This window comes from Oncorhynchus mykiss, chromosome 6, assembly GCF_057628025.1.
Source record: "Oncorhynchus mykiss isolate SJ-2025 chromosome 6, ASM5762802v1, whole genome shotgun sequence".
Taxonomy (NCBI): Eukaryota; Metazoa; Chordata; class Actinopteri; order Salmoniformes; family Salmonidae; genus Oncorhynchus; species Oncorhynchus mykiss.
Window position 1 is genome coordinate 65,639,173 of NC_143027.1, and position 27,304 is coordinate 65,666,476.

Consider the following 27,304-nt stretch of genomic DNA (forward strand, 5'->3'; position numbering starts at 1 on the left):
TGCGCCCTCGACAAGGATGGGGGGGGGGGGGGGAAGACGAGCGGGGGCGCGAAGGACGGGCTTGATGCAGGAGACATGGAAGACCGGGTGGACGCGACGAAGGTATCGCGGAAGAAGAAGTCGAACTGCGACAGGATTAATGACCCGAGAAATACGGAACGGACCAATGAACCGCGGGGTCAACTTGCGAGAAGCCGTCTTAAGGGGAAGGTTCTGAGTGGAGAGCCAAACTCTCTGACCGCGACAATATCTAGGACTCTTAGTTCTACGCTTATAAGCAGCCCTCACAGTCTGCGTCCTATAACGGCAAAGTGCAGACCTGACCCTCTTCCAGGTGCGCTCGCAACGTTGGACAAAAGCCTGAGCGGAGGGGACGCTGGACTCGGCGAACTGAGATGAGAACAGCGGAGGCTGGTACCCGAGGCTACTCTGAAAAGGAGATAGCCCGGTCGCAGACGAAGGAAGCGAGTTGTGGGCGTATTCTGCCCAGGGGAGCTGTTCTGACCAAGACGCAGGGTTGCGAAAAGAAAGACTGCGTAAGATGCGACCAATAGTCTGATTGGCCCGTTCTGCTTGACCGTTAGACTGGGGGTGAAAGCCGGAAGAGAGACTGACGGAAGCCCCAATCAAACGGCAAAACTCCCTCCAAAATTGAGACGTGAATTGCGGACCTCTGTCCGAAACGACGTCTGACGGAAGGCCATGAATTCTGAAAACATTCTCGATGATGATTTGTGCCGTCTCTTTAGCAGAAGGAAGCTTAGCAAGGGGAATGAAATGAGCCGCCTTAGAGAACCTATCGACAACCGTAAGAATAACAGTCTTCCCCGCTGACGAAGGCAGTCCGGTGACAAAATCTAAGGCGATGTGAGACCACGGTCGAGAGGGAATAGGAAGCGGCCTGAGACGGCCGGCAGGAGGAGAGTTACCGGACTTAGTCTGCGCGCAGACCGAACAAGCAGCCACGAAACGACGCGTGTCATGCTCCCGGGTGGGCCACCAAAAACGCTGGCGAATGGAAGCAAGCGTACCCCGAACGCCAGGGTGGCCGGCTAACTTGGCAGAGTGAGCCCACTGAAGAACGGCCAGACGAGTAGGAACGGGAACGAAAAGAAGGTTCCTAGGACAAGCGCGCGGCGACGGAGTGTGAGTGAGCGCTTGTTTTACCTGCCTCTCAATTCCCCAGACAGTCAACCCGACAACACGCCCCTCAGGGAGAATCCCCTCGGGGTCAGTGGAGGCTACTGAAGAACTGAAGAGACGAGACAAAGCATCAGGCTTGGTGTTCTTAGAGCCCGGACGATAAGAAATCACGAACTCGAAACGAGCGAAAAACAGCGCCCAACGCGCCTGACGCGCATTAAGTCGTTTGGCAGAACGGATGTACTCAAGGTTCCTATGGTCAGTCCAAACGACAAAAGGAACGGTCGCCCCCTCCAACCACTGTCGCCATTCGCCTAGGGCTAACCGGATGGCGAGCAGTTCGCGGTTACCCACATCATAGTTACGTTCCGACGGCGACAGGCGATGAGAAAAATACGCGCATGGGTGGACCTTGTCGTCAGAGAGGGAGCGCTGAGAAAGAATGGCTCCCACGCCCACCTCTGACGCGTCAACCTCGACAACGAACTGTCTAGAGACGTCAGGTGTAACAAGGATAGGAGCGGATGTAAAACGATTCTTGAGGAGATCAAAAGCTCCCTGGGCGGAAACGGACCACTTAAAGCACGTCTTGACAGAAGTAAGGGCTGTGAGAGGAGCTGCCACCTGACCGAAATTACGGATGAAACGACGATAGAAGTTCGCGAAGCCGAGAAAGCGCTGCAGCTCGACGCGTGACTTAGGGACGGGCCAATCAATGACAGCTTGGACCTTAGCGGGATCCATCTTAATGCCTTCAGCGGAAATAACAGAACCGAGAAATGTGACGGAGGAGGCATGAAAAGTGCACTTCTCAGCCTTCACAAAAAGACAATTCTCTAAAAGGCGCTGGAGGACACGTCGAACGTGCTGAACATGAATCTGGAGTGACGGTGAAAAAATCAGGATATCGTCAAGGTAAACGAAAACAAAGATGTTCAGCATGTCTCTCAGGACATCATTGACTAATGCCTGAAAGACAGCTGGAGCGTTAGCGAGGCCGAAAGGAAGGACCCGGTATTCAAAGTGCCCTAACGGAGTGTTAAACGCCGTCTTCCACTCGTCCCCCTCCCTGATGCGCACGAGATGGTAAGCGTTACGAAGGTCCAACTTAGTGAAAAACCTGGCTCCCTGCAGGATCTCGAAGGCTGAAGACATAAGAGGAAGCGGATAACGATTCTTCACTGTTATGTCATTCAGCCCTCGATAATCTATGCAGGGGCGCAGAGACCCGTCCTTCTTCTTGACAAAAAAAACCCCCGCTCCGGCGGGAGAGGAGGAGGGGACTATGGTACCGGCGTCAAGAGCTACAGACAAATAATCTTCGAGAGCCTTACGTTCGGGAGCCGACAGAGAGTATAGTCTACCCCGGGGGGGGGGGGTGGTTCCCGGAAGGAGATCAATACTACAATCATACGACCGGTGTGGAGGAAGAGAGGTGGCCCTGGACCGACTGAACACCGTGCGCAGATCGTGATATTCCTCCGGCACCCCTGTCAAATCACCAGGCTCCTCCTGTGAAGAAGAGACAGAGGAAACAGGAGGGATAGCAGACATTAAACATTTCACATGACAAGAGACGTTCCAGGAGAGGATAGAATTACTAGACCAATTAATGGAAGGATTATGACAAACTAGCCAGGGATGGCCCAAAACAACAGGTGTAAAAGGTGAACGAAAAATTAAAAAAGAAATGGTTTCACTATGATTACCAGAAACAGTGAGGGTTAAAGGTAGCGTCTCACGCTGAATCCTGGGGAGAGGACTACCATCCAGGGCGAACAAGGCCGTGGGCTCCTTTAACTGTCTGAGAGGAATGTCATGTTCCCGAGCCCAGGTCTCGTCCATAAAACAGCCCTCCGCCCCAGAGTCTATTAAGGCACTGCAGGAAGCTGACGAACCGGTCCAGCGTAGATGGACCGACAAGGTAGTGCAGGATCTTGAAGGAGAGACAGGAGTAGTAGCGCTCACCAGTAGCCCTCCGCTTACTGACGAGCTCTGGCCTTTTACTGGACATGAAGTGACAAAATGACCAGCGGAACCGCAATAGAGACAGAGGCGGTTGGTGATTCTCCGTTCCCTCTCCTTAGTCGAGATGCGGATACCTCCCAGCTGCATGGGCTCAGCACCCGAGCCGGCAGAGGAAGATGGTAGTGATGCGGAGAGGGGAGCGACGGAGAGCGCGAGCTCCTTTCCACGAGCTCGGTGACGAAGATCAACCCGTCGCTCAATGCGAATAGCGAGTTCAATCAAGGAATCCACGCTGGAAGGAACCTCCCGGGAGAGAATCTCATCCTTTACCTCTGCGCGGAGACCCTCCAGAAGACGAGCGAGCAAGGCCGGCTCGTTCCAGCCACTGGAGACAGCAAGAGTGCGAAACTCAATAGAGTAGTCTGTTATGGATCGATTGCCTTGACATAGGGAAGACAGGGCCCTGGAAGCCTCCTCCCCAAAAACAGATCGATCAAAAACCTGTATCATCTCCTCCTTAAAGTCCTGATACTGGTTAGTACACTCAGCCCTTGCCTCCCAGATTGCCGTGCCCCACTCACGAGCCCGTCCAATAAGGAGAGATATGACGTAGGCGACACGAGCAGTGCTCCTGGAGTAAGTGTTGGGCTGGAGAGAAAACACAATATCACACTGGGTGAGGAACGAGCGGCATTCAGTGGGCTCCCCAGAGTAACACGGCGGGTTATTGATTCTGGGCTCCGGAGATTCGAAAGCCCTGGAAGTGGCCGGTGGATCGAGGCGGAGATGGTGAACCTGTTCTGTGAGGTTGGAGACTTGGGTGGCCAGGGTCTCAACGGCATGTCGAGCAGCAGACACTTCCTGCTCGTGTCTGCCTAGCATCGCTCCCTGGATCCCGACGGCTGAGTGGAGAGGATCCGAAGTCGCTGGGTCCATTCTTGGTCGGATTCTTCTGTTACGGTGCGTGAATGAGGACCCAAAAGCGAATTAACTTAAACAGAGCCTCTTTAATTACCAAACATAGGTAGGCTCAGACGGACCGGCAGATTCCGACAGGACAAGACAAGGTTACAGCAAACATGACGACAGTCTGGTTCAGGCATGAAACACAACAAACAAGAATCCGACAAGGACAGGAACAAAAACAGAGAGAGATATAGGGGACTAATCAGAGGGAAAAGGGGAACAGGTGGGAGAAGGGGTGACGAGGTAGTCAAGAGGAGACAAGGAACAGCTGGGGGAAAGCGGGGGAGAAAAGGTAACCTAACAACGACCAGCAGAGGGAGACAGGGTGAAGGGAAAGGACAGAGACAAGACACAACATGACAGTACATGACAAAAAACAATCATGTTGAAGTAAAGACCTCTGCCAACTAATATCAACCCTTCTATTTAGTTTTGCAGAAATTATTTGCCTTTTGTAAGTTTAAGTAATATTGCCTCGTGTCTTGTCATTTTGTTATCAAAAACCCACATATCTTTAAGATGTTTTCTAATTTCTCTCCCTCATGAGGAGGGAGGATAATGACATTTCACAGAAATAACAAGTAATGGTAGACCTACCGATTAGTTATAATGTTTCTACTGATAATAATATTGGTAACAGAGAGATTGAAAAATCTGCAACATAATGACTGCAATTGAATTGGCCAAAATGGAAAATCATTGTAGTCATAAACCACAGTTGCAGTACAACAGAGTACAGGACAGTAGAGCACAGTAAAGTAGAGTACACTATAATTGATTGGACTCTACTGCACTGTACTTTACTGTACTGTACTGTGCTCTACTGTTCTCTACTGTGCTGTACGATGTCCAAACTTGTGAAACATAGACTTCTATGATTGGTACAGATTTGGTCCGGTCTGTGTGGAATAATACCCAAACATGCAAAGGAGGATATTACATTTCTCTACCTTTGTGTACCTATTCAGGTTGTATCACCATGAATATAAATGACATTCACAATTACATTTCTGTATAGTCCAGATCAAGGACCAATGATATGATTTCTGTTACCATCATTATACTATCGGGTGTTGATCCACTTCACGTACTAACCAAAATATACTGAACAAAAATATAAACGCAACAGGTAAAGTGTAGTTCCCATGTTTCATGAGCTGAAATAAAAGATCCCAGAAATTATCCACATGAATCAAAATCGTATTTCTCTCAAATTGTGTGCACAAATGTGTTTACATCCCTGTTAGTGAGCATTTCTCCTTTGCCAAGATAATCCATCCACCTGACAGTTGTGGCATATCAAAAAGCTGATTAAACAGCATGATAATCACACAGGTGCACCTTGTGCTGAGGACAATAAATGTTCAGTTTTGTCACACAGCGCAATGCCACAGATGTCTCAAGGTTTGAGGGAGCATACAATTGGCATGCTGATTGCAGGAATGTCTACCAGAGCTGTTGCTAAATCATTTTATGTTAAGTTCTCTACCATAAGCCGCCGTAATTTTAGAGAATTTGTCAGTACGTCCAACCGGCCTCACAACCTCAGACCACATGCAACCATGCCAGCCCAGGACTTCCACATCTGGCTTTTTCACCTGCAGGATCATTTGAGAGCAGCCACCCGGACAGCTGATGAAACTGTGGGTTTGTACAACCAAATAATTTCTGCACAAACTGTCAGAAACCGTCTCAGGGAAGCTCGTCTGCGTGCTCGTCGTCCTCACCAGGGTCTTTACCTGACTGCAGTTCGGCATCGTAGTTCGGCACCTTCAATGGCCACTGGAACACTGGAGAAGTGTGCTCTTCACGGATGAATCTCGGTTTCAACTGTACCGAGCAGATGGCAGACAGCGTGTATGGCGTTGTGTGGGCGAGCGGTTTGCTGAACAGAGTGCCCCATGGTGGTACGGACAACAAACACAATTGCATTTTACAGACGGCAATTTTAATGCACAGAGATACCGTGACGAGATCCTGAGGCCCATTGTCATGCCATTCATCCGCCTCCATCACCTCATGTTTCAGCATGATAATGCATGGCTTCATGTCGCAAGGATCTGTACACAATTCCTGGAAGCTGAAAATGTCCCAGTTCTTCCATGGCCTACATACTCACCAGACATGTCACTCATTGAGCATCTTTGGCATGCTCTGGATCGACGCGTACGACAGCGTTCCCACCAATATCGAGCAACTTCACACAGACATTGAAAAGGAGTGGGACAACATTCCACAGGCCACAATAAATAGCCTGATTAACTCTATGCGAAGGAGAAGTGTCGCGCTGCATGAGGCAAATGGTGGTCACAACAGATACCGACTGGTTTTCTGATCTACACCCCCTACCATTTTTTAAGGTATCTATGACGACAGATGCATATCTGTATTCCCAGCCATGTGAAATCCATAGATTAGAGCAGTGTTTCCCAACCCTGGTCCTTCAGTACCCCCAACAGCACACAGTTTCATTGTAGCCCTTGACAACCACACCTTGTTCAACTCATTGAGGGCTTGATGATTAGTTGACAAGTTGAATCAGGTGTGCTTGTCCAGGGTTACAATAAACATGTGTATTGTTAGGGGTACTTGAGGAGCAGGGTTGGGAAACATTGGATTAGTGAAATCTTTAAAATTGTTGCATGTGGCATTTCTATTTTTGTTCAGTGTAGATTTTTTCAAACTCAAGATGCCATATCAGAGCTAACACCCAATTCTTTCTGCAGACATCTTTTAATTATTTCAGAGTTTTTGGAAAATGTGGTCAAATAAAAAACTGAGAGATATTTTACTGTCATTCTGTTAACAAACTTTGCATCTGCACTGTTCCTCTAATAAATGTGTTTTAGTAACATTTTCAGTGGCATTTGTTAAACGTAGACTTCTGTGTATAGGGGTGTGGTTTGGTAGAGGCTCAGTGCAGTCAAAAATGAGATTGTCTGTGTTTTGATATATATTTCCACACTATGAAGTTGGACTAATACTGTGAAATTGTGGAAATTATAATAATGCATTTTCAGTATAAGAGCTGTTTGAACTGTACTTTCAGCCTGTTTTGGTGGGATGGAGTTTTGGTCTGCCTGGTGACATCCTAGGCTGTAAGTGTTAATAATAGACCAATAAGAAAGAGAGTTCCTCTCTGCCAATAACAGCTAGTTTTCAGATTTCCCATCCCCACTCAGACCACTTCCAGACAGTCCTAGCAAAATTTTTGCTTTAGAAATTGCTCTTGCTGAGAAGCTTTAATTTTGATTGAAAACAATCACAGAAGTTGTATAGGGCTGGTGAACTGGCAAATACACAGTATCTATGGGGTAAAGTTGCACTTCCTAAGGCTTCCACTAGATGTCAACCGTCTTTAGAAACGTGCTATAAAGGAGGGGGGAATGGGAGCTGAATAAGTCAGGTGTCTGGCAGAGTGTCTCTGGCTCGTGACGCGCTGTCCTGACAGAGTTAGCTCTCGTTCCAGTGCTTTTCTACAGACAATGGAATTCTCCGGTTGGAACATTATTGAAGTTTTATGTTAAGAACATCCTAAAGATTGATTCCATACATCGTTTGACATGTTTCTACGACCTGTAACGGAACTTTTCGAGTTTTTGTCTGGACGTAGTGCTCGCGCCTCATGAAGATGGATTACTGGGCTGAACACGCTAACAACAAGTGGCTATTTGGTCATAAATGATGGACTTTATGCAACAAATCAGTCATTTATTGTCGAACTGGGATTCCTGGGAGTGCATTCTGATGAAGATCATCGAAGGTAAATGAATATTTATAACGTTATTTCGAACTTCTGTTGACTCCAACATGGCGGATATTTCTTTGGCTGGATTGGGCTCTGAGCGCCGTACTCAGATTATGCTTTTTCCGTAAAGTTTTTTTTTAAATCTGACACAGCGGTAACCAATGCGCCAATGTAAACTAAGATTTTTGGATATAAATATGCACATTATCGAACAAAACATACATGTATTGTGTAACATGATGTCCTATGAGTGTCATCTGATGAAGATCATCAAAGGTTAGTGATTAATTGTTTCTATATTTCTGCTTTTTGTGACTCCTGTCTTTTTTGACTTGGCTCTGACCTAACATGTTGTGCTTTCCCTGTAAAGCCTTTTTTTTTATTGGACACGATGGGTAGATTAACAAGAAGTTTATCTTTCATTTGCTGTATTGGACTTGTTAATGTGTGAAAGTTACATATTTCTAAAAAATATTTTTGAATTTCATGCGTTGCCTTTTCAGTGGAATATTGTCGAGGGGTTCCGCTAGCGGAAAGGTTAATAAACTGCATGCTTTCCCGAGTTGTAGTTGGAGGACCACACAACATATCATCACGATATGATAGTTAGTATTTCAATATTTGCCCATGAAGGCGTTTCCAGCGCTATTTCTCAGATTATTAATTTAACCGACACAAAAAGATCCCACCATGTCGAACAAACAAATTGTTTGTTGGCATTTATACAATTGTACCGGCATTTTATGTTTCCATCAGCCCGGTCGTGACTTTTTTCATGCGTTAATTAATCCGCATGAAATGGTTGCATGAAAACGTGGTTAATAAGATACTTAATTGCTATCCAGAAATGATTGGATATTGAGATAGGAATGGCTGGATTGGGCCTTTAAACTTCGCAAACATTGTAAAGTGAAAGAGAGAGTCTCAGCGTCACTCTGTTACAATGGATTTGCCCTTCTCTCAAATAACTTGGTTATGATGCAATGAATTATCATTGCAATATTCCAGATCCAGCACAAATCTCTAGCGGCATATTACTGTAATAACGTATCAGACAAACCACCACACAGACATGTCAGCTGCTTCTCTCTAGTGTTAAACCTGACTAGCAAGTCCTGCAGCTTCCAGCACTGTGCATAAACAAATGTGACCTTTGTCTCCCCAGAGGCGGGGGCGGATGAGCCAAATTAATCTGGGAGAACGGGAATCCCAGAGGAACGCATTCTTCCAGCTATTAAAGTTAGACTTGTTTAATTCTGAGAATGAACAAAGAAAAACAAGATACCGTTGCCTTGCAACGAATTTGAACATCTTGAACAGGCAAATCAAACTGGGAGGGCAGCGAGGTAGCACAATGGAGGATGAAAGGTTAGCAGTGTCGCAATTAAATCGTCATAGAGCAAGGTTAGTTTGAACTACCATATTTACACTAAAACGAGCATATCTAACCACACAATTGCAATCACAATTGCAGTTATATCGCAATCACAATCGCAATCACAATCGCAGTTATACTTATCCTGTCCATTTCAACATGCCCATGGAAATAATACACTCGGAAAATGTCATTCAGCAGAGCCAGAATCATCCAAATCAGACATGCCATCAGTCAGAGCTCTGTCGGGGTTGACGGAGGTCACATTCTTACCGGAGTCTCCCTCTCTGAGCCTAATGGTCTTTGCCAGTGCTCACTCCAGGACTCCCTGCCTCCATTCCAACCCCGCCCAGCCCAGGCCGTCCTCCCTCATCCTGCCCTGCCTCTCTATCCATCAGCCAACCCGTGCCCCCCACAGCCAGCACTCAAGCACCACTCACTCCGCTTCTCGGTATGGGAGGGGGTTTTTGTGTAGGAAACCATGGCTTTGGAAGGATGTGGACACCTTAAATGGGTAAAATAACTTGCTTATGTTTCTGTCTCTGCCCATTTAGAATAGTGTGTGTGTGTTTATTTTTGAACTACAATGATTTGGGAATCACTCAAGTATTTAATAATAAAAGAGGCTATCCTCATTAAAGTAATCATTAAAAAGTGTTCAGTCCTAACTTACCTTATCTGAGCCTGTTATTAAAACAGTCGGTAGAGCTCGAGAATGGAAACTCCCACAATGCTCTAGATCACACCCAATATCTGTTGGTTGTAATGCATTGCTCCTCCCACTATCTTCTGGTTCAGAGGCTTTACTACCAGCACTGTCTTCTGGGTTTGATGGCTGACTCCTCCCACAGTCTCCAGGCGGCAATGCTTGGCCTCTCCCACAGTCTCCAGGTGGCAATGCTTGGCCACTCCCACAGTCGCGGGCCTCTGACTGACAGTAGTCACGGCAACTAGGATCCTCCGATCTGACACTGATCATCAACACACTGTTCTTTATCCATAATCAACAGTTAAATCTCTCCAAAATCTTATCAAACACAATTATAACCAGTATATCAGCTTGAATATTTGTAATAACTTCCACAGCTTCCTGCTATGTGAAATAACACCACCTCCTCATTCTAAACCCGGAGAGGTGGGCCTTTCCTAACACACATTATGCAATCCTCTGACAGTTCCCGCTTCCTCCTAGGAATGTACTGAGTGCCCCTGTAACTTATCGGGGAGCTGGTGTGGCATCCCTGCACAGTCTCACCTTAGCCTAGCTCTTCAGTTGTGGGAGGATGTTCATCTAAACACATGCAATATCCTCTTCCTGTAAAAGAGAGAGAATATAAACACTAACCCTGCTACATTCTCCTCAGTGTGAGCGGCAGCGTGACTGCAACAGGCAGACTGGGGGGGTGTATCCGTTGGGAACGTAAGTGAAGGGGCACACTCGTACTGGAGGAAGACTTGTGATGGGGACACTGGGGGTGTTTGTGTCTCTGACACTGGGATGGAACCTATGAGAGGGAGGAACCAACATGGTCAGACAGGGAGGTCCCAGTCACACTAACAACATGGCAGTATAGGCAGTAGCAGACATTTGAAAACAAAACACATGAAACAAGCAGATGGACAGAGGATAGGAGCAGAAATGACAGGCAGATGAATGGTGGCACTGTATGACCTGCCAAAAGGAAGTGGAAGATATGTGAGGTGCACATGAGCATTTCACTGTACCTATTTTACCTGCTGTAAACTGTGTATGTGACGAATACATTGGATTTTGATTTGAAGACGACAGTGGATCTATTACCTAAAAATGCAGGTGCAAGACCATTACTGCTGGTACTGTTGTGCTTTTGGTCTGGGACAAAGTCTGGACATTGGGCTTGGCTTGTTTTGTTGTCATCAGTGCAGGGTGCCTCTGAATCGTCACAGCTCTGACAGAGCGAAAACAACATCTTCCATTAATCCATTCATGAACTATGATGTGTCATCCACACTCAACATCTCCTAGCCCCTACCTATGTTTAATAATGTTCTATGGGGCTGTTAGCCGTATCAGATCTAGCCGATTTTGACGTAATAAAAAAAGAGAGAATGCATCAATGGATTTTTCTGACATGCCGGCAATGAGGAATTCCGTGTCATGTGTTCAGTACACACTAAGCAGAAGGGAAAAACAATAAGCTGTAGAACAGAAAACATTCACCCTCTTATCTTTGCTCATAAGTCATCCAGAGTGCAGATTTCATTGAGGAATGGCTTCCTGAGTCCAGACACAGTACAGTAACAGTATGTGCTGGTAAATGTCATGACAAACATGGCTAACGTGGCTAGAGGATGCTGGGAACGTGAGGCTAATAGACCTATCCCTCACAAGGGAGGAAGTAGACTGTTTAGCGGTCTCCTAGGAACAAGAGGGATATTTAGACAAAGCCTCAGGTTTTTTAAACGTATTTTACCTTTAACTAGGCAAGTCAGTTAAGAACAAATTCTTATTTACAATGACAAGGCCCCGGGGCACAACTGAGCAAGAGGACAAGTACATTAGAGTGTCTAGTTTGAGAAATAGACACCTCACAAGTCCTCAACTGGCAGCTTCATTAAATAGTACCCGCAAAACCCCAGTCTCAACGTCAACGGTGAAGAGGCGACTCTGGGATGCTGGCCTTAAATCACTATCCTGTTATGGCCTTCACAAAACACAATGTCCAGATAGGCCAACTTCCTACAACTGGAGCTGTGTTGAACCACTCACATACAACACAAAATGCACCCGGATCTCCTGTCTAACATACTACAATAAACATATCATTGATTTGTCATGAACGTTTATAACCAGCTGTTATAAATCTCTAGTGCATTATCAAACACCAGAGAATGCTATTTTCATTAGTGTGAGGGTATAGTGAGGTCAGGTTCAGTACCGAAGGTCTCCTCCTTATCAAGCCTGCGTATTTACTCCTACACATCTTCTATATCTGTACATGATGAAGGAGATGACATAGAGAGAACACTTTCAAACATAGTTAAGATACTGATAAAAACAATCATCTAAAGAACAGTCACACAGTGACATACAAAGGCAGTCCAGAAAGACTGCTGTACTGTAACTGTGCAACATTGCAAGGCTTTTGAGACACTGTAAAGCATGTTTTATTTCTTTCAAATTAATATTATTATTAATTGGTTCCACAGCTTTTTGTTTTGTTTACTCAACTTTTCGGTCAGTTTTACCTGAACTTAAAAAAATGTGTTGGCCCAAACTTAGCTCCAACATTTGAAAAAGTAGGCAAAAATTCAGTCAACTTTAAACAATGTTTGCTTAAATTGTCTCATATGTTCATTCAACTATAAATTATTATTTGGGTGGCGTAGCAGGAAGACCAGAAGGCTTTGAACCAAGAGGTTGTGAGTTCAAATCCCAGGTGAGGACATGTTGAATAATAAGGACTGTATACATGCACAATGTAATCATATATGTCAATGTGTGTCAAATATATAAAACCTTGTATGTTAACAGCACTGTGTGTGTAACTAGTTCCACAGCCTTGTTTTAGGTAAGATGCCCAAATCATATTTTTGTTGTTGAATGAACACATGAGAAAGTTTAGCACACATCATTTTAAGTAGAATTGTTGCCAAAGTTTTCTCAAGTTGAAGCTAAGTTTGGATCAACACTTTTTATTTGTTCAGGTAACACTTGAGTAAACAAGTTGAGGAAACAAAACATGTTGTGGACCCAGTTACAATTAGTTGAAACAACTAGATTTGTGTGTGCAGTTTTTTTTTTACAGTGCAACACTGGAATCTAGAAGCAATGTCCTGGGCTGAGATAGTTTCTGGAAGTCCACAGTGAGAGTAAATTTCAAAGCAAACAGAGTCGAGGGGGCCAAGCTGAGCTGAGGGCCACAGAGTTACCTCACGGCAAGGCAGAGGGCTGGCCTCGCTGCTCCCTCATGATAAAATGAGCTGAGCAGAGCGTTTTCCGACCCCCTTCTCACCTGTTACGTAAGCTCTCTGCCTGTTGCCAGATTTGTTTAAAATGTGGTTGTGTGAAGCACAGGGAGTACAGAACCGGCAGAGGAAGTGGTGGTTACACAGCCACCATCCCAGATAACAGGATATGGAGGGAATGTGAGAAAGATGAGAGATGGATGGTGAGCGATAGAGGGGGGGGCAAGTGAGCTTGTTCAAAACACCAATACCATTTAGACGATCATGGCTATATACAGTATCGCAATAAAACAAATAGATCACAAATCATTAGCATCTGCTGGTCCATGCATAGAATCCCAGTATCTGCAACTTTCAACCAAGTCTTGTAATTATTGTTCTCCCTTAGCAAACCATTACTATCTTCCCAATAAGTGACAGCCTGTAAACCCTCACAAGAGATATACATATTCCAACACAATCCCAAAATGATGATGAACTGCGCAACTGTTTAACATGGCTGTCAACTCGATGCACATAGCCAAAGATACTAATGATAAAGTGCATGTCATGCAGCTGCAGGCTCTCTAATCTCTAAACAAATAAAACGTGCATGCAATACATCATCTCTACCTGTCCACAGAGCAGAGAATAGATCAATAGCTGTACCTGTAACCTCCTGTGAGAGATACAACCTCCACTGCTTAGCTCCACATAAACTCCACATAAAACACCCGACAGAACCTTCCCTCAGTCAAACTGTAATTCCCAGATTTTTTTCACAGAAAACCTAACTATCCCTAGCTGTCTCTTTTCCTTTCTTTTCCCTGTCTTTTTTTTCCCAGCACCAGCCTCTCTTTCACTCCTGGGAGCTTTGACCATTTAAGGAGAAGGCTCTGTGTGCCTCTCTGGGCTGCTGCTGTGTATGTGTACAGCTTTTCTCTGAGGCTGCCGCTCCTCTCCCCTCAGCCCTGACTGATCACATCTCCTGAATTACACTCCAACTCTGAGCTCCAACTCTGAGCTCGTACTCTGCCTGGGAGCGCCAAGTCACTATTTTTTTCTCTCTGTGATCATTCTTGTGGGGGCAGAGGTCTGACCAGGGAAGGGTAGAGTTTGGACGTGTGTGTGTTTGATCAAAACACTGTATAACTCAAACTATCATTCCTCCATCCCCCACGAGATCGGAGTCTAGGACATGGTTTAGGGTGGAAACAGTCTTCCAAGCAGTCACATAACCTCAAGAAATGAAGGGTGGGTGGGTAGCTCCTACTGAGCCCCTAAAATAAACACACAGACAAACACAAACATTCATACTCATGCACACATGTGCATCCTCTGTTCTGTACATACAGAGGCAAACAGACTAAAAAAAGCTCTTCTGATAAACTTCTCGAATATTATGGATTATCTGAGGTTCTAAGCTTCTTTTTTTTAGGGGTAATTAATAGACTATAAGACCATAAGAGACAGTATGAGAAACAGGAGACACTACATATCACATAAAGTACGTGGAAGGTGGAACCAGTAACAGCAGACACATTATGGAACCTGTTTCCATTTGGAATCAGATCTCAACAAAGAGAAAAGGCCTTCTGTTAGTGTGTGATTATTAAATGATCCAATAATGACACAGCTAGCCGGTATCTCACTGTTCTGGGAGCAGCAGTACAGTTTGCTCTAATATGGGCTGACAGGCCTCTGCTACAGTGTGAGGATAATTGTTTATCTCAGGTTTGGGTGTTTGAAGCCCAGAAAGGATTAGAGAGGAAAGGAGAAAGGGCTGTAGAAAACATTCTAGATATTCCTCTCGTATTTAACTCGATTAAAGGGTGGCAGGTAGCCTAGTGGTTAGAGCGTTGGACTAGTAACTGAAAGGTTGCAAAATCGAATCCCTTAGCCGACAAGGTGTCTGTCGATCTGCCCCTGAAAAGGGCAGTTAACCCCATGTTCCTAGGCCGTTATTGAAAATAAGAATTTGTTCTTAACTGACTTGCCTGGTTAAATAAAGGTAGATTTAAAAAAGCATGAGCTAGCGCACACCCAGAATAATAGTTTGTGTGAAGGTGCTGACTAACGGCGAATAAATTATAAACTATCAAAATAAAGAAAGTAGCACACTCCATATATAATCTCCCAGAAATTTAATGGGTATTTACCAACGTTTCAGCATCACTGTGCCTTCCTCGGGGTAATGTCATGAATACTTGAACCAGGTTGTGTAGACACACAGTGCAATTCATGTAACCAATGACAGTGGTGATGGGTGTGTCAGAATTATTAAGTTAATTAAAATTAATTAGTGAAACTGTTAAACAATAGTATATGGCATATTAAATATATTACGCTATTGTTATCATATAGAAACATAATGAAATATTGTGCATCAACATACATTATTGTTTCATTCAATTTCACATAATAATTTCATATTTCATTTTTGTTACATGTAATCTTTTGGTTCAACCTTAATATATAAGGAACATCATCAACTGGGGGAACATACTGCATTAAGTGTATGCAAATAAGCTGTACAAAATAATAAACATATTTCTTCAGACACCCACATACAGGTCGAAAGATCCCTGTTAGGGGTATCATCTCATGTAAGACCAAGGGAGTATTCTATCTCATCACCTGTTCATGTGGAAAAGCCTATGTAGGACAAACGAAAATAAAATTAAAACAACGCACAGCTGAACACCGCAGCAAAATCAGGTGTAAGAACATTGACTATCCAGTAGCAGCTCACTTTGTTGAAGCTAACCATCCCATCTCCTCCCTACAAATACACAGGCATTGAGCATGTTGTTCTACCAAGGAGAGGAGGTAACAACGAGATCCTACTACTGCAAAGAGAGGCTTACTGGAGATCCTATCTAAAAACATTGACCCCAGTTGTCTGAATATTGACTTTGATCTCAGGCCCTTCTTATGAACACATTTTCCTCTATAAACAAGTCAACAAATTGAAAAATTATTTTTACAGCTTAATAGCATACACCTAATATGTTCCCCCAGTTGAGGATGTTTAAAGTTCTTCAAAGTGGTAGGCATGTTGTGTAAATCAAATGATACAAACCCCCTAGAAATCCATTTTAATTCCAGGTTGTGAGGCAACAAAATAGGAAAAAATGCCAAGGGGGTGAATACTTTTGCAAGCCACAGTAAAATATGAACTTGCAAACAATTTTTCTTATTTGTTATTTTATCCTATACAACACCAAAAGTACCAACAAAAGAATATATATATCTTTCTTACCTTTCTGCCACTGTTGTTGCCTCCTCCAGTTCGTGAATAAATGGCACCTGTTTGAACCAGAGAAAGTGAGGAGGGCTCAATTTGCATGTTACTGGTACTGTACTGTATGTTATGTAAATGAATGCCATTAAAATGCACTAAATTGGGCAGTATTCCTCTGAGGATGACGCACAGAGTGAGCTGTCTGTCTAATTGGTGGACCGGACAGTATTTCAGGAAGTCCTCTACCTCACCCCCTACCTCCATTTCTAGGGGCAACAATAACCTGGCAACCAGTTTCATGGGTAGCTTGATCCTCTGGTTGAAAGCACTTGGTCCATGGCATGCCTATTGTGTCATATCCTTTTGAATCTCTCCTGAAAGACAGTGTCGTTCCATCATTGCTAACAAACAAATATCTAAATGACACCAATGCTACATGCTACTTGAAGCATCCTTATCACTGAAAAAGTCCTCATGGCTTTGAGATCTAATTACAGAGGGAAATACAATGATCACAAGGATCTATAATTCATTCATGCTGGGTTCAGTGGCAGGTTGAGAAAAGAAACCACATCTCAGCTACTCAACTCCAACAGTGGACAGACAGGAAAACATCCGTTCACACCTCACGTTGGCAAAACATCTCTGAAGCACTTCATTCTTGTGTAGTATTTATTTTACAACGTCGCCACCAAGAGCTCTCGGCCTCAGAAAAGCATAAACGGTCATAAGAGCCCTTTTCCTTTCTGACTCTAGTAGAAGTGTCACATTTGCCCCTGCCACTGCTGATTTGTTACGTGTGGATGTAAATTGAGACAATCTCTTGATAGTGACATACACCTGCTCCACAAGTCTTTGCTGGAGTCCTATAGGTATTTCTCACGTGAAAACCCATACGCACCTGTGGAAGTGATACTGTACATAATGATAAGGCCTACAGTACTGAATGTTCAATATTGCTTCAGTTTACCGTACTACTAAATACAAATGTTTTGGCACAAAATGTTCAGTATGAACAAAACATACTTGGATTCTAGTTAATATGTTCTAATAAACACAAGCCCATATTAAACTGCCTTGGTTGATATGAAACCGATGTGCAGGGGATATAAAATTGTTTTTAAGGTTTTACGGGTAAATCGGAGTAGAGGGACGTAGTAGAATGTAGATAACAAGGTAAACAGACTGTCACGACTTCCGCCGAAGTTGGTCCCTCTCCTTGTTCGGGCGGCGTTCGGCGGTCGACGTCACCGGCTTTCTAGTCACCACCGATCCATGTTTCATTTTCGTTTTGTCTTCATTGTACACACCTGGTTTCCATTCCATAATCATGTTCCTTATTTAACCCTCTAGCTTCCCCTTTTGTGCTGTGTGTGACGAAGGCTAGTATCCAACAAGCTTATTTCAGGAGATGTTACAGTCAGTGTGTTGGAATACTGGCCTTTTACTAACACCTTAACAGGCCTACAAGTTATATTCCAAATATCTTCATTTCCATGCGGGGAGGGCAGGGGGGGTTCATCCTGTCTTACTGGATGGAATGCATTTGATTTTGAATATCAAGCTAGAGCCGATGCTGGCATCCAGAGCTCCTTTTATGGGGAGTTCCTTCTAAAGTGAAAGCAGCCAGGAGTCACATCAATTGGGCTAGATTACACACAGCCCAAATCTAGAGATACTACAGTGCCTTGCGAAAGTATTCGGCCCCCTTGAACTTTGCGACCATTTGCCACATTTCAGGCTTCAAACATAAAGATATAAAACTGTATTTTTCTGTGAAGAATCAACAACAAGTGGGACACAATCATGAAGTGGAACGACATTTATTGGATATTTCAAACTTTTTTAACAAATCAAAAACTGAAAAATTGGGCGTGCAAAATGATTCAGCCCCCTTAAGTTAATACTTTGTAGCGCCACCTTTTGCTGCGATTACAGCTGTAAGTCGCTTGGGGTATGTCTCTATCAGTTTTGCACATCGAGAGACTGAATTTTTTTTCCATTCCTCCTTGCAAAACAGCTCGAGCTCAGTGAGGTTGTATGGAGAGCATTTGTGAACAGCAGTTTTCAGTTCTTTCCACAGATTCTCGATTGGATTCAGGTCTGGACTTTGACTTGGCCATTCTAACACCTGGATATGTTTATTTTTGAACCATTCCATTGTAGATTTTGCTTTATGTTTTGGATCATTGTCTTGTTGGAAGACAAATCTCCGTCCCAGTCTCAGGTCTTTTGCAGACTCCATCGGGTTTTCTTCCAGAATGGTCCTGTATTTGGCTCCATCCATCTTCCCATCAATTTTAACCATCTTCCCTGTCCCTGCTGAAGAAAAGCAGGCCCAAACCATGATGCTGCCACCACCATGTTTGACAGTGGGGATGGTGTGTTGCTTTTACGCCAAACATAACGTTTTGCATTGTTGCCAAAAAGTTCAATTTTGGTTTCATCTGACAAGAGCACCTTCTTCCACGTTTGGTGTCTCCCCCAGGTGGCTTGTGGCAAACTTTAACCGACACTTTTTATGGATATCTTTAAGAAATGGCTTTCTTCTTGCCACTCTTCCATAAAGGCCAGATTTGTGCAATATACAACTGATTGTTGTCCTATGGACAGAGTCTCCCACCTCAGCTGTAGATCTCTGCAGTTCATCCAGAGTGATCATGGGCCTCTTGGCTGCATCTCTGATCAGTCTTCTCCTTGTATGAGCTGAAAGTTTAGAGGGACGGCCAGGTCTTGGTAGATTTGCAGTGGTCTGATACTCTTTCCATTTCAATATTATCGCTTGCACAGTGCTCCTTGGGATGTTTAAAGCTTGGGAAATCTTTTTGTATCCAAATCCGGCTTTAAACTTCTTCACAACAGTATCTCGGACCTGGATTGTATTTATCATCATTAGTCATTTAGGTCAACATTGGATCATTCAGAGATCCTCACTGAACTTCTGGAGAGAGTTTGCTGCACTGAAAGTAAAGGGGCTGAATAATTTTGCACGCCCAATTGTTCAGTTTTTGATTTGTTAAAAAAGTTTGAAATATCCAATAAATGTCGTTCCACTTCATGATTGTGTCCCACTTGTTGTTGATTCTTCACAAAACAATACACTTTTATATATTTATGTTTGAAGCCTGAAATGTGGCAAAAGGTCGCAAAGTTCAAGGGGGCCGAATACTTTCGCAAGGCACTCTACATTAGCCTGGTGCTGGCTTTTAGTAGTCCACATATCACATATCCCACCTGCAGTGCCTGCAGTACCTACATGCAGTATGTGCCATATTCTATGGTTGTGTGAGAATGCCTGCCAGGTGAGAATGCGTAAGGTAAGTGTCATGATGTTATTTGAGCATCAGAGGATGCTTCTGGCATATTGCTGTTCTCATGGCAGATGCTTAATTTGTTAAGCAAATAGAAGACTACTCATCACCACAAAACCCTGGCAGAACAGGGGCAAGGGTCAGGTGATAAACCACACTGTACTGTAGAACTAATGTAGTGATCTGATCACCAACACACTACAAACACTGACCAGTTGGCCTGTTCATACCAAACAACTTCCACTGATCTCCAGCATTATCAAGATTTTTCAAACTCATCAACTTGACCGTGAAGAAGGCTAGGGAACAAATAAACAATAAGGCTGTGACCTTGCTTAGATGGACTCTCGTCACGGAAGTCACATGAGCATGACTCCCTTTCGTATGAACCAAACAAAGCTGGTCTTCCCTCTAGCTGTGAGAGCAAACCACACCAAATGTTCACTGTTTACATCCTGGTGTTTCTACTGAGGGGCTTCGTCTATTCCTCCCCAGATAATAAGGCTTGGGCTCCCGAGACACAGAAAACAAGGGCAAGGCCCATGATGGCCACAGTAAAACCTTCATGATCAGTGACACTCACCAAGGGGCCTTCAGACACTCTGCGCCAACTGCTTTGTGTACGTTACAGTCTGCTGGGTCTATTTCAGTAGCGTCCAAAGGGATTACTAATAAAAAAGAAAGTGGCTAACTAATTTGTTTCTTTCTGTGTTTCTCCTCTTACAATAGAATAGGCTCATTAATACTGCTACATTCAGTGACATACAAATGCTGTGTTTGCCCTGTATTTCAGTAGTCGTAGTCTCATCATACCGCTTATAAGGGGCCATCTAGACTTGCTGTAGCTTTCGGTCATAGGCTCTGGTGGAGAGGGATTCCTGGGTCTATCTCTGCCTATAGCTTCAACACCAGGCTGGGCTGTCTGCCCTATAGGACCTGGCAACTTCGGAACAGAAGAGAGAGAGGAAATGTAAATTAAACAGCTGTAAATAAATTGTAAGAATTTTACCGGAGGAAAACAACCTAGTATAAAAGGTCATTGGTCGTCATTGCAAAAGCTGATATGTGAACATAGATGTGGGGCTGCATATTAAACATGCAGATACTAGATTAAAGAAAATTCTAAACTTTTACTGTCAGGGCTTATTTGAGCTCACTATTCTTGTAATACACAGAATAGACTATGCAAACTGACCTGAGGTTTGGCTGTGACCCTGGCCTCCAGGGCACTGAGCTGATCTTCTGTGTGCGCTGCTCTGGTCAGAGCTTCCTCCATCTTCTGAGTGATACTCTCCATCCTCTCCTTGACCTGGCTGACCCTTCGCTGACTCTCCCTGACCAGCTCAGCTGCCTCCAGGGCAATGCTGACCATGGCCTCCATCCTCCTGAGGGTCACCAGCAGACCCTCTGAGGTCACAAGCTGGGCTGCTACCTTCTCTGATCTACCTGGGTCCTCCACATGGTCTGTAGCCACAGCCACGTCCTTACGCTCCTTTGATGCCTCCTCCCCAGTCCAGCCAGGTCCCTCTCTCACCGTGTTGGTCTTCTTGTCTTTGTGAAGAACACCCACCCTGTCCTGAATGTATTTGTGCTCAGCTACGTCCTCCTGGGCAGTTCTCAGAGCTGACTCAAGGTGGCATACCTGCTCCCTAATCTTTGTGATGGTGTGCTTTGCCTGTTGGAGCTTGGAATCTGTATCAGTGAGGGTCTTGCTGGGCTGGGTCAGGCTGTCTTCCGGCTTGACCTTGGTCCTACCCCCCTCCACCTTAAGGGTTCTCCACCAGTTCACCACAGCTGCCCTCTTGGCCTGGGGCTTCTGCCTCTGCTCCTGCTGCTCCTGTAGCCTCCGTTGTTCCGCCACCTTCTCCTCTCTCTCCTCCCACAGAGTCATCTGCTGCTCCAGTTCCTTCAGTCTGGAAGAACAGCCTGAACTTGATAAACAACTCACTCACACATTGTTACATCTTGAAGCAACCAAGGATTCTAAAACTGCACTTATCTGCACTTATATTAGACAGAAAGCCAGTAACTACTGCTGATGATATAATGGTAGTCCATATAATTGCTCTGGCAAGTAGCAACACCAGACTTTATTTTTATTGTCAGAATGCGTTTCAAGAAATAGCAACCATTGTCATACTTTTATTATGTCAGTAATCACAACAGAAGAGAGAAGGGGATAAAAACTCACATACACATTAACCAGCTGCTGCTTGATGCTAGGCTGTGGCTGTTGGCTGTGGGGATATGGCCTCTCCAGGGTCTCAACAGCACAACCACCAACAGAATCCTGAGTGATTGAACAGACATCAGACCCTTTCTACACTTTTATCATTCATCAGACACAAGTGTGTGTGTGTGTGTGTGTGTGTGTGTGTGTGTGTGTGTGTGTGTGTGTGTGTGTGTGTGTGTGTGTGTGTGTGTGTGTGTGTGTGTGTGTGTGTGTGTGTGTGTGTGTGTGTGTGTGTTCTCACCCTCTCTGGGTAGTGTGCGTGGAGAAGGTGGGCCAGCTCAGCAGACTTGATCCTGTGAATTATGTTTTGGATATCTTCCCTCTGAGTGTGAGAGGACCAAACCCCACATACTGGACCAGTCATCTCCTCCAGAACCCCACGCTGCTGAGGGAAATACATCATTATAATAAACCTATAGTAACACGATAGGGCTTTTGATAACCAACTGCAGAACTAAAGCCTTTGTCACCTGCTGAATGTCCTGGATCTCAGCATGCAGAGAGCGGTGGTTAGGAACCCCTCCACTCCTTCCCTGGAAACCTGTTGGACTGCCACAGTGCCTGTCAAACCTAGGAATTACAGCAACACAGCACCACGTGAAACACACTGACCCCTCTGACCCCTAGCATGTCCCTTTGTGATTATGTCACTCACATACAGCACATTCTCAGTAACGAATGAGCCCCAACAAATATGGCACCTGAACAGCTGTTGGGTGAGATGTTGGCAACAAAAATAATGACGAGTAGCATATGGACATAGAAATGATTGACAGCACTTACCTCAAAAGAGCTTGCTGGGAATGCTCTGATAAATGCATAAACTCTGACTGTAGCCCCTTCAACGACAAGGAAAAAACAATCAGAGCTACTTTCTGCTAGCGCACAGGCATAACTGCAGGCACTTGAAATGATGAATGTTATTATGAAGATACCTCAATGATTCTGTGGTTCTCCAGATGAGAGTTCTTCAGCTTATCCATCAGTATGTCTTTCTGGAAAGGAACAATAAAAAAATACAAATCTACCAATGCAGTCATTGTAAAACAGAGAATGAACCGTCTATGTGTGAAGGTATGGTATACTAACTTTAGTGAGTTCCCTGTCTCTTACAGCCAGCATGACATGGGTCTCTTCAAGTTCCTCCTGCAAAACAAATTAGAGGATCTCCATTACTGCACTCTTATCTCAGTGACAGACAGACATGTTCTGGCCAACAGTTCTTACCCTCATCTCAGCATTAACCTTTCTCAATTTGTTGAGACAATCTTCAGAACAAGTCCCCTCGAGTGTGAGTTGTTCATTCTGCAGATATAAAAGTGATTGTGTCACGCACATATAATATACAGTATGTGACATCACACACTTTGTACATTTATTAGGAAATAATAATAAAGATCAAATTTACCTGGTCTTCAAGCACTTTAATGTGTGATTTCAGACAGTCACATTCTTTGCTCTAAAATTGAAGAAAAAAAATGTATATGGAAATGTATGCATTCCAATAAAAATCATCCACCCTTTGGTCTAAGACATTTGTATACCATTTCCTTATATGCCATTTCCTTATATGTAATTTCCTGCTAAGAGCTGAGTGCAGTACCAGTTTGCAGCTGCTAGCCTGGGCTTGGCTGGCTCTCTCCTGTGCCATCAGGGATCTCCTGGCATCCTCAAGCTCCTCCACAAGGGACCTGGTTCTCATTGCTGACCGCTGGGCACTGGGGATGTCACATAAACAGTTTTACAACAGTAAATCATTAGAACTACCACGCCTTGCAATAATGAATCCATATAATGTTCCACCATATCAAAACAACATATTTCTCTATCCTCACAGACAGTACCTGGCCAGCTTGGCACTTAGTTCAGTGATCTCCACTGTGAGCTGCAGGTTGGTGTCCTCACCCTGAGATACAGTCCTCAACAGGCTGTTGTTTTGCTTACTCATTCTACTGTGCGCATGCTTCAGCTCAGACACAGTGGCCAACAGCTCCCTGGAGTCACTAGAGCCAAAGGAGTAGTCAGATTTACAGCATTAATACATTTACATTTTACACTTTAGTAATTTAGCAGATGCTCTTATCCAGAGCGACTTGCAGTTAGTGCATTCATCTTGAGATAGCTAAGTGGGACAACCACATCTCACAGGCATAGAAAGTAACATTTTCCTCAACAACGTAGCTGTTAGTAGAGTCAGAGCTAGAAGGGTGTGTGGGTGTGTGTGTGTGTGTGTGTGTGGGGGGGGGGGTAAGTGTATTTAAAAAGGGGAGGTGAGGAGGACGATTATTTAAGATACTGTTTGAAGAGGTAGGGTTTCAGATGTTTTCGAAAGATGGGCAGGGACTCTGCTGTACTAGCTTCAGGGGGAAGCTGGGTCCACCCCTGGGGTGCCAGGACGGAGAATAGCTTGGACTGGGCTGAGCGGGAGATGCCCTCCCGTTGGGGTGGGAGGGCCAATGCGAGCTTCAACTGGAAACCAGTTGAATACAGTAAAATACAGAAAAAAGTACTGCATAGAAAGAGTCAAATCATGAGTGACTGAGAAAGCTGAATAACTTACCAATAACACTGTTCTCTCTCTGAGAAGGCAGTTTTGATCTCAGGACCTGAGAAATCCATCCGTAACAACACAATGAGTGAATTGCACAGTGAGTGAATTACACTGATATCTGAGACAGATTCCCAGGCTGCCTACAAAAGCAAAACCTTACCATTTATAGACACTTTACAAGGGTTTTCCCCTGAAATATGTTTGTCGTCCTCATGCATGCTGAAAGATACAAACAATCATTAGTCTCCAGTTATAGATACAAAGCGGATTAGCAGGTTAACCAATGTTATATCAAAATAAATCACACAAACAGATGTAGTCAACTAAAAATGTCAGTCATTTTTAGTGGCAGAATTTCTGAGGCATGTTGTTGATTATAAGGCAGCTGCAGATGAACATTCTATAGCAGTTAACTGTCTGAAGGTTTTTTCTTTACCCATCCTGGCTGCACTGGGCAATCCACTCCCTCATGGTGGATTGGAATTTGGCCCTGCTAATAGCGGGGTCCCGGCACTCAGGGTCCAGCATACGATTCAAAGCATTCAGCCTGTCCTGTTCTGGGCTCTGGCTAGTCATAGTCTGCAGGTACTGCATGATCGTGGAGGCCAGAACCTCTCCTATTGAGAACAAAGACTTAGGAAGCATGCGAGTATACAAAAAGAACACTAATGTACAGCTGTCATTACAAGAGATGATCTGTACCTGTGCCAGTGGTATTGCATGCCTCAAATGTTATATCAAGAAGCTCTTCCTCAGAAAATGTACTTGTGCCCACGGATTCTTCAGTAGAATCCTCTGGTCCATAGCTGCTCCACACTAAAACATCCATTTGGCTATGTCATGTACAATTTCAAAATTAGCAAATGCAGAAGTCAAAATGCAGTGGTGAAAGTAGTTTTAAACTTAAATGTCTATTCACATCTTTAAAAATAAAAGCATTCTGTTTCCTGATCTGAGAAAATAAATGCCTGGTTATCAAGATGTTCTGTATTATAATAATGTTTAGTGCCATTGACAATATGTAAATATTAAAATCAATGCTTACTTTCATTGCTATCCGGTACCAGGTAATGCTCTATGGAGCTAACTCCAGAGTCTCTTGAGAGTGCTCATGCTATGTATCCCCTTCTGTCATCTCTCATCGGCCTGGTCTGTTGATGGCCGGCTGCTTTCATGGTTCTCACCGTGGCTGCTCAGAAGATTAAACTCTTAATTAAGATTACATTTTTCACCATGAAAACTCTGACCTACATTCATTAAGTTCTCCGAGGCCATAACATCTCTCTGTATAAAGAAAAATATGACATTGCATATAAAATACTTGTCATACTGGTTTACAAATTAGTCTGAAAAAGTCTGAAGTTTGAGTTTGAAGAAATTGTTAGAATCGTAGTGTTGTTTTTGTAAGTAAAATATCAAATATGTCTATTTGATTGTGGGGGGAAAGTCTGAGTTAGAATAGTCCTTAACAAGCCATCGCTGTAGAAGTGCATCATCTGCATATAATACCATACTTACATGCACGGTAATGTATTAAGATCCAGTTAGAATGGGAATGTTCTTTTGTTAACTTATGTTTCCTGAACTCAGGTGTTTTTTCCTTTTGGGTCCCTGGGCAAGAGAAAGGAATGACCCCTCAGAACTTTAACCTAACCAGGGACTAGATTTGTGACAGTCATGTAACTGAAACTGCAGGTCAGTCAACAGCACACGAAGCAAAGAAAGACTGTGGAAACATTACAAAATAAAACAGAGAGAGGTTGTCTAAGCTTACTAGATGTCAAATAGTCTACATTAGATGTTTACAGTTATTAATTAATCAAGATTGCATTATGAAGTTATACAAGACATATATACTTACCCTAACCATGTTAGATATATTAGAAAAGGGTGAGAATACATACAAATAAAGTATTATCTCCCAGTTGAGGAATATTCCTTTGAAAGCTGCAGAAAATGTTCATTCGAAAACATATAATAACTAGCTACATCTCATCACATAAGCTGGTAAAAAATGCACCCTAATTTTAGACAGCTCTATTGCTGCCAGTTTGCAGTGGGAAACCCTCAAGATGCTCTTCAGTGAGTGTAGCCTTTGCCTGTTTTTATCATTCACTGCCACACATCAAAACCAGCTGACACCTCCACTCCCTCCCCTTAGCTCCACCGATTGCTGGCTCAAGCCAGCAAACAATAACACAGTTAATGGACTTTTTGAATTAACATTAGTCAGTTTAACATATCAAATTATTCTAGATCATCTGCATAACATCTCACGCATAAACCAATAGGAAATCACTAGTTTGTTTTTTTCATACAGTAGCGATCAGAATCTTTTGGATAGGGCAGGGTCAATGAAGACCTGAACTGGGCACAGGTCACAGAAACACATCACAGAGGATTATCACAATTATAACAGCTTTTATTATTGTCTTATTTTTCCCTCCCTTAAGCAATCATCAATCAAATATTTATTTCCCTTTCTTGTCTTTTATTATTTGTAGATCAGTCAGTCATAATGTACCCATGATACATCACGGTTTTGATGCTCTCGAACACGACCACTATGGAGCTTGAATGGAAAGGCACACTGGCGCACTGCATAATGAACAAATTCAAGTTCCCTACTTTGCGCATGGTAAAATAGTGAACACAACACCATTTATTATTAACAAACATTTACAGATTTCTAAACAACTAGTATACCTACTACTTTTGAAAATACAACAAATACTACTGTGAAAATACAGAATGTTTCTCTTTCAGTCGAAATAAGTTTAGGCTGCCAAGAAGAGAGATAAAACATTTGCTACCGGTATTACACTAGTGGGTCATATC

At 43.8% G+C, this 27,304-nt stretch overlaps 1 protein-coding gene across 5 annotated transcripts in view; it reads right to left on the minus strand.

The window, feature by feature from the left end:
• Positions 1-14,198, minus strand: part of LOC110526367 (inositol 1,4,5-triphosphate receptor associated 1) — a 28,983-nt gene extending 14,785 nt beyond the window's left edge. For 2 of the 5 annotated variants that reach the window (XR_016496813.1, XM_021607274.3), the window contains exons 1-3: positions 13,797-14,198; positions 10,546-10,705; positions 9,874-10,171 (exon numbers count right to left, since the gene is read on the minus strand). Coding sequence is in view for 2 of the 5 variants with exons in the window: in XM_021607274.3 (XP_021462949.3) it covers positions 9,874-10,171; positions 10,546-10,705; positions 13,797-13,854 (516 nt within the window). In the remaining 3 variants the exon portion in view is untranslated. Of the gene's footprint in view, positions 1-6,426; positions 6,512-9,473; positions 9,539-9,873; positions 10,172-10,545; positions 10,706-11,001; positions 11,129-13,796 lie in introns of those variants that run through there. The other 3 variants (XM_090238598.1, XM_021607281.3, XM_021607278.3) reach the window with 3 other exon arrangements.
• Between the last annotated feature and the right edge of the window lie 13,106 nt (positions 14,199-27,304).